The sequence below is a fragment of the Corvus brachyrhynchos genome, unplaced genomic scaffold (genome assembly GCF_000691975.1).
Source record: "Corvus brachyrhynchos isolate BGI_N302 unplaced genomic scaffold, ASM69197v1 scaffold197, whole genome shotgun sequence".
Classification (NCBI taxonomy): Eukaryota; Metazoa; Chordata; class Aves; order Passeriformes; family Corvidae; genus Corvus; species Corvus brachyrhynchos.
The window spans coordinates 179,155-184,409 of record NW_008239108.1 but is presented as its reverse complement, the minus strand read 5'-3'; the positions used below and the strand labels follow the sequence as shown (position 1 = coordinate 184,409).

Genomic DNA, 5,255 nt, shown 5'->3' with positions numbered 1-5,255 from the left:
GTGCGTGTGTGTGGGATGCACTGCTGCAGCCCCAGTCCCACGCTGGAGCTCTGTCAGTAGCTGTGCTGTAAATCCTTAGCTCTGGGAGTTACAGTCAGATTTATTCCTGCATATTTTCCATGTTTAGCTCCTTGTTTGGAGCTCCTCCCACGTTACGTGAGCGGGATCAGGGATCCCAAAACATGGCAAAATGAGGGAAGGTCCCTGTGCTGGGGGCGAGCTCATCCCATCCTGTCTGAGCAGGGCTGATCCCTGCTGGGTTCTGCAGGGAACTCTGGGATGTGTGGGGCTGGAAATCTGTGGCCAGTGTGCCAGTAATGCCGGGGCCATTCCAGAGGCTCCGAGGGTATCCCGGTTCCACGGCTATCCCGGCTCCGAGGGTATCCCGGTTCCACGGCTATCCCGGCTCCGAGGGTATCCCGGTTCCACGGCTATCCCGGCTCCGAGGGTATCCCGGTTCCACGGCTATCCCGGCTCCGAGGGTATCCCGGTTCCACGGCTATCCCGGCTCCGAGGGTATCCCGGTTCCACGGCTATCCCGGCTCCGAGGGTATCCCGGTTCCACGGCTATCCCGGCTCCGAGGGTATCCCGGTTCCACGGCTATCCCGGCTCCGAGGGTATCCCGGTTCCACGGCTATCCCGGCTCCGAGGGTATCCCGGTTCCACGGCTATCCCGGCTCCGAGGGTATCCCGGTTCCACGGCTATCCCGGCTCCGAGGGTATCCCGGTTCCACGGCTATCCCGGCTCCGAGGGTATCCCGGTTCCACGGCTATCCCGGCTCCGAGGGTATCCCGGTTCCACGGCTATCCCGGCTCCGAGGGTATCCCGGTTCCACGGCTATCCCGGCTCCGAGGGTATCCCGGTTCCACGGCTATCCCGGCTCCGAGGGTATCCCGGTTCCACGGCTATCCCGGCTCCGAGGGTATCCCGGTTCCACGGCTATCCCGGCTCCGAGGGTATCCCGGTTCCACGGCTATCCCGGCTCCGAGGGTATCCCGGTTCCACGGCTATCCCAGCTCCGAGGGTATCCCGGCTCCGTGGGTAGCGGCTGCTCTCTGTTCCAGGGCAGAGGGCGGCAGGAGGAGAGGGAACATGGGGCACCTGACCCGCATCGCCAACGCCGTGGTGCACAACATGGAGAAGGGGCCCATGCAGGCCCAGATCAGTGACTTCATCAAAGGTACCGCCTGCTCCTCCTCCTCTTCCTCCTCCTGCAGCTCCCCCTCACTGCTCTCCAGGGAAAAATAACCCTTGGGAGCTCCTGGAAGGACTCACTGCAGGTGTTTCCTCAAGGTCCTTTCCCAATGAAAGGATTCCCAGTGAAATCCCACAGTATCCCATCATTTAAAGTGTGCTGAGAGCCCATTTGGCTGCTCTTGGTTTTCACTCAGTGAAGTTAAGGTTGGACAGTGGGAGGTGTCCCTGCCAGGGCAGGGCTGGCACTGGAGGGGCTCTGAGGTCCTTCCCACCCAACCATTCCATGAATCCGTGACACGTTTCTGAGGAAAGACACACGAGGTTAAATGTCCCCAGAGGCCCCAGATGTGCTCGTCAGAGATACTCCCTCTGCCAGGCTGTGTCCACCCTGCCTTTACTGGACCCACCTGGAGAACTGGTTCTGTGCCATGGGTTTGGGTGGGAGCAAGGAAGATTCTCCATTTTCCATCCCCACAGCCAGGCAGTGACAATCTGGGGGCACAGTCTTTTGCCCTTTTCTCCAGTTATTAAACTTTCCTTTCCTCAACCCTCAAGTCCTGCTCACCTTTGGGCTCCCAGTTGTCCCACTGTGCTGGGATGGGAGGGATGAGAGGGAAGGGCTCCCCCAGTCCCCAGGAGGAAAGGGAAGAGCCAAGCACAGCTGGAGCCCCGCTTGGGGTTGTTCCCAGCAAGGTGAGAGAAGCTGTGTGTCCTTAGCCCAGGTGAGTCCCTGAGGAGTTCAGATGGCTCAGAGCACCCAAATCCCATGGGCTGTGTGACCTTCTCGTTCCAGAGCTGCCCGAGGACTGCAGGGGCAGGTGGGAGAGTTTTGTGGAGGAGACGCTGACGGAGACGAACCGGAGGAACACGGTGGATTTGGTGAGTTGGTCACTCCAGTGGCTCCTGGGCTTCCCCTGACAGAAAAAAGGGATATTCCTGGTTTTTCTCATTGCCCTTGTTTTGCCTAAGAACGCTTCCAAGGCAGAGTAGAAAGCACTTCCAGAAGCATTCCCTAACAGTCCTTCAGCAGAGCTGATCCGTGGTGCTGGGCTGGTCCCTGGCATTCCTCGGGGCAGCTCCTGCCTCGGCAGGAGTTTGGGCTTTGGTGGAACTGAGACACTGGAGCTTTCCCAGTTTTCCCTGGTCCCTGACTGGTTTGTGCTTTCCCAGGTGAGCACCCACCACCTGCACTCCTCCAGCGAGGATGAGGACATTGAAAGTGCTTTTCCCAACGAACTCACTCTGCAACAGGTGAGTTGGGAACATCTTCACTATTCCTGGGAAACTTCCTGCTCCAACTGCCTTTGGTCCGTCCCAGTGTGGAGCAGCTCCCTGAACTCCCAGTCCATGCATCCAGCTCCTCTGGGCTTTCCCAGAGCAGTGCCATGGGCTGGGATCCACCTGGGAGCAGGAATCCCAGAGCTCTGTGTGACCCTGCTCTGGGAAGGGGTTGGAATTGAGGATTTCCCACACTTCCTGTGATGTTCATGCCTTCCTGGAGCAGCTGTTCCCATGCAGCTCCACTGACTGTTTCTGGAGTGTCTCTGGACACCCTAACGATGGATTTGTTGGGATCCCTTCCCAGGCCTTCTCCGAGTACCAGATCCAGCAGATGACGGCCAACTTCGTGGATCAGTTCGGCTTCAACGACGAGGAGTTTGCAGACCAGGATGACAACATCAAGTGAGTCTGGGGGTGTTTGGTGACAGCAGCAAGTGAGCCTGGGGGAGTTTGGCGTTAGAGCCTCTGCATCCCGTCCTCCCTCTGGTTCAGGTTTACAAATGAGCCTCGTTATCCCTCCTCAGGTTGGAAACAGCTCCTTGTTTTCCAGGAGCACAGCCCGATCTCCAGAGCCAGGTGGAGAAGCAAGGAAAAGTATTCCTTCTTTTGAAGGAGGGATAATGGAAATAAAGCAGGCAACTGTTGTCCAGCCCTGGTCTGGGATGTGTTTAAAAGCAAAGCATGAGAGCAAAGCCTGGGCATCTTAACAGATCTTTCCCAAGGAATTAAATCCTTATTGGAATGAGGAGTGAGGGGACAGTGCTCTGATGGAATCCAAGGGAAATGCAGCCATTCTCCCCCTCCAGAGGAAGGGAACAGGGATAATCAGGAGCAGAGGCAGTTCAGGGAGACAGGGAAGGGGATTTAGTGTTACACAACTGGCTGGATCCAGAGCTCGGACTTTGCTGCTTTTACAGAATTCCTTTAATCCCGTTAAAGCTGCAGCTCATCCTCTCTCCTTAGAAATGTACCTGGGATTATCCCAGTGGCCATAACAGTCCTGAAACTGGGACCGTTCAGTTACGGACAGAGCGGTGCTCCAGGGGATCCCAGCGCTCCTGCTCCTCAGCTCCTGCGTTTGTCTCCATCCCAGAAACTCCTTGGGATCCAAGGCCCTTCCCATCCAGGGTTTTTCCTGAGCCTTGGAGATGTCAGAACCTTGATAAGGCCAAAAAGTTCCAGATTAGAATCAGAGTTGAATTGAACAGAAATTATTCTGTTCTACACATAAAAAAAACCCCAAACAAAACAAAACAAAAACAAAACAAAAAAAACCAAAAAAACCAAAAAAACACAAAACTGAAAACAAACCAATAAAAAACCACAACCAAATAAAAATAAAATAAAATAAAATAAACTTTTGACTGCTGGCAAATATGGCCCGATGTGAGTGAGGGGCAGGGAGGAGTTAAATCCCTGAGGAGCTGCCCCAGGAGCCTCGTGCCCAGTGTAAAATGAACAGGAAGCTGGAGAAAGTCCGTGCCTGGGATGTTATGGCTCTGTTTGTGGTTGGAAAGGGAGAATATCCTGCAACACCTGGAATATTCTGGGAGTGGTGCTCCCTTGCCGCTGTTTCCAGCTGCTGGACCCTGGGATGGAAGTGAATGGGAATATGTAAGGAGTGTCAGCCATGTGTCAGTGTCCCTGGGACTGCAGGAGTACTGAACTGAGGAGTTCTTCAAGGAAAATATCACTGGAAAAGCTACAGATCCATAAGTAGGGGGAGTGAACCCCTGGATCCAGATTCTCTGGGAATTGGGAATTTCTGGGCCTGCAGCACCCTCTGCTGTTCCCACCAGGGGCTCATCTGGCTCGGGCTGGGAATTGGGTCATTTCGGGATGTTCACAGCACAGCCACACCTCGGGCTTTGGGCCCCTGCTGCGCTGAGATTCACAGAATCCTGGGATCCCTGAGGCTGGAAAAGCCCTCCCAGCCCTCCCAGCTGTGCCCCATCCCCACCTTGGCCCCATCCCAGAGCCCTCAGTGCCACCTCCAGGAATTCCTTGGACACCTGCAGGGATGGGCACTCCAAAGCTCCCTGGGCAGCCCCTGCCAAGGCCTGAGCACCCTTTCCATGGGGAAATTCCCAAATACCCACCCTGCCCCTCCCCTGGCCCAGCCTGAGGCCGTTCCCTCTCTCCTGTCCCTGTTCCCTGCGAGCAGAGGCCAACCTCGCCTGGCTGCACCCCAGGAAACCCCTCCAGTGCCACCCCTGCCATGGGCAGGGAATGTTCCAGGCTGGAATAACCCTTCCTGCAGCGAGGGGACACCACGGCCTGGGCACAGGGGTGGCTGCTCGGGGGTCACAGCCCAGGAGTGGCTCTGGCCGTGGCTCCTCGCAGCCATCCCTGAGGCTCTCCCCTCCCTCCTCCCTCCCAGCGCTCCCTTCGACCGCATCGCCGAGATCAACTTCAACATCGACGCCGACGACGACAGCGTGAGTGGGAATCTGGGATAGTGCTGGAATAAATGTGGTTCTGGAAAGGTCCTGCTTGGATTCTGAGAGAACAAAGGTTTGGGGGGGTCTTTGGGCAATGCAGAGGGGCCTCGTGGGCACTGCCCGGCCCCTCAGGGGCTCCTCCCAGGAAATGTTTCCTCTGAAGCAGCACCCCCGGCACTGAGGGAAACTTCCTGCAGTGCCAGTCTGTTGTTCTTAGAATCAGGGTATCCTGGAATGTTTGGGTGGGAAGGGAGCTCAGAGCCCCTCCAGTGCCAGCCCTGCCATGGCAGGGACACCTCCCACTGTGCCAGGCTGCTCCACCCCCAATATGCAG

The 5,255-nt window shown here is 56.7% G+C and overlaps 1 protein-coding gene across 1 annotated transcript in view; it reads left to right on the top strand.

Moving 5' to 3' along the window:
- The window catches only part of PPP6R2 (protein phosphatase 6 regulatory subunit 2), a 45,147-nt gene that overhangs the window by 20,807 nt on the left and 19,085 nt on the right, over window positions 1–5,255 (top strand). The window contains exons 13-17 of the mRNA XM_017739382.1: window positions 1,067–1,182; window positions 1,993–2,078; window positions 2,370–2,450; window positions 2,785–2,882; window positions 4,861–4,918. Coding sequence (XP_017594871.1) covers window positions 1,067–1,182; window positions 1,993–2,078; window positions 2,370–2,450; window positions 2,785–2,882; window positions 4,861–4,918 — 439 coding nt within the window. The remainder of the gene's footprint in view (window positions 1–1,066; window positions 1,183–1,992; window positions 2,079–2,369; window positions 2,451–2,784; window positions 2,883–4,860; window positions 4,919–5,255) is intronic.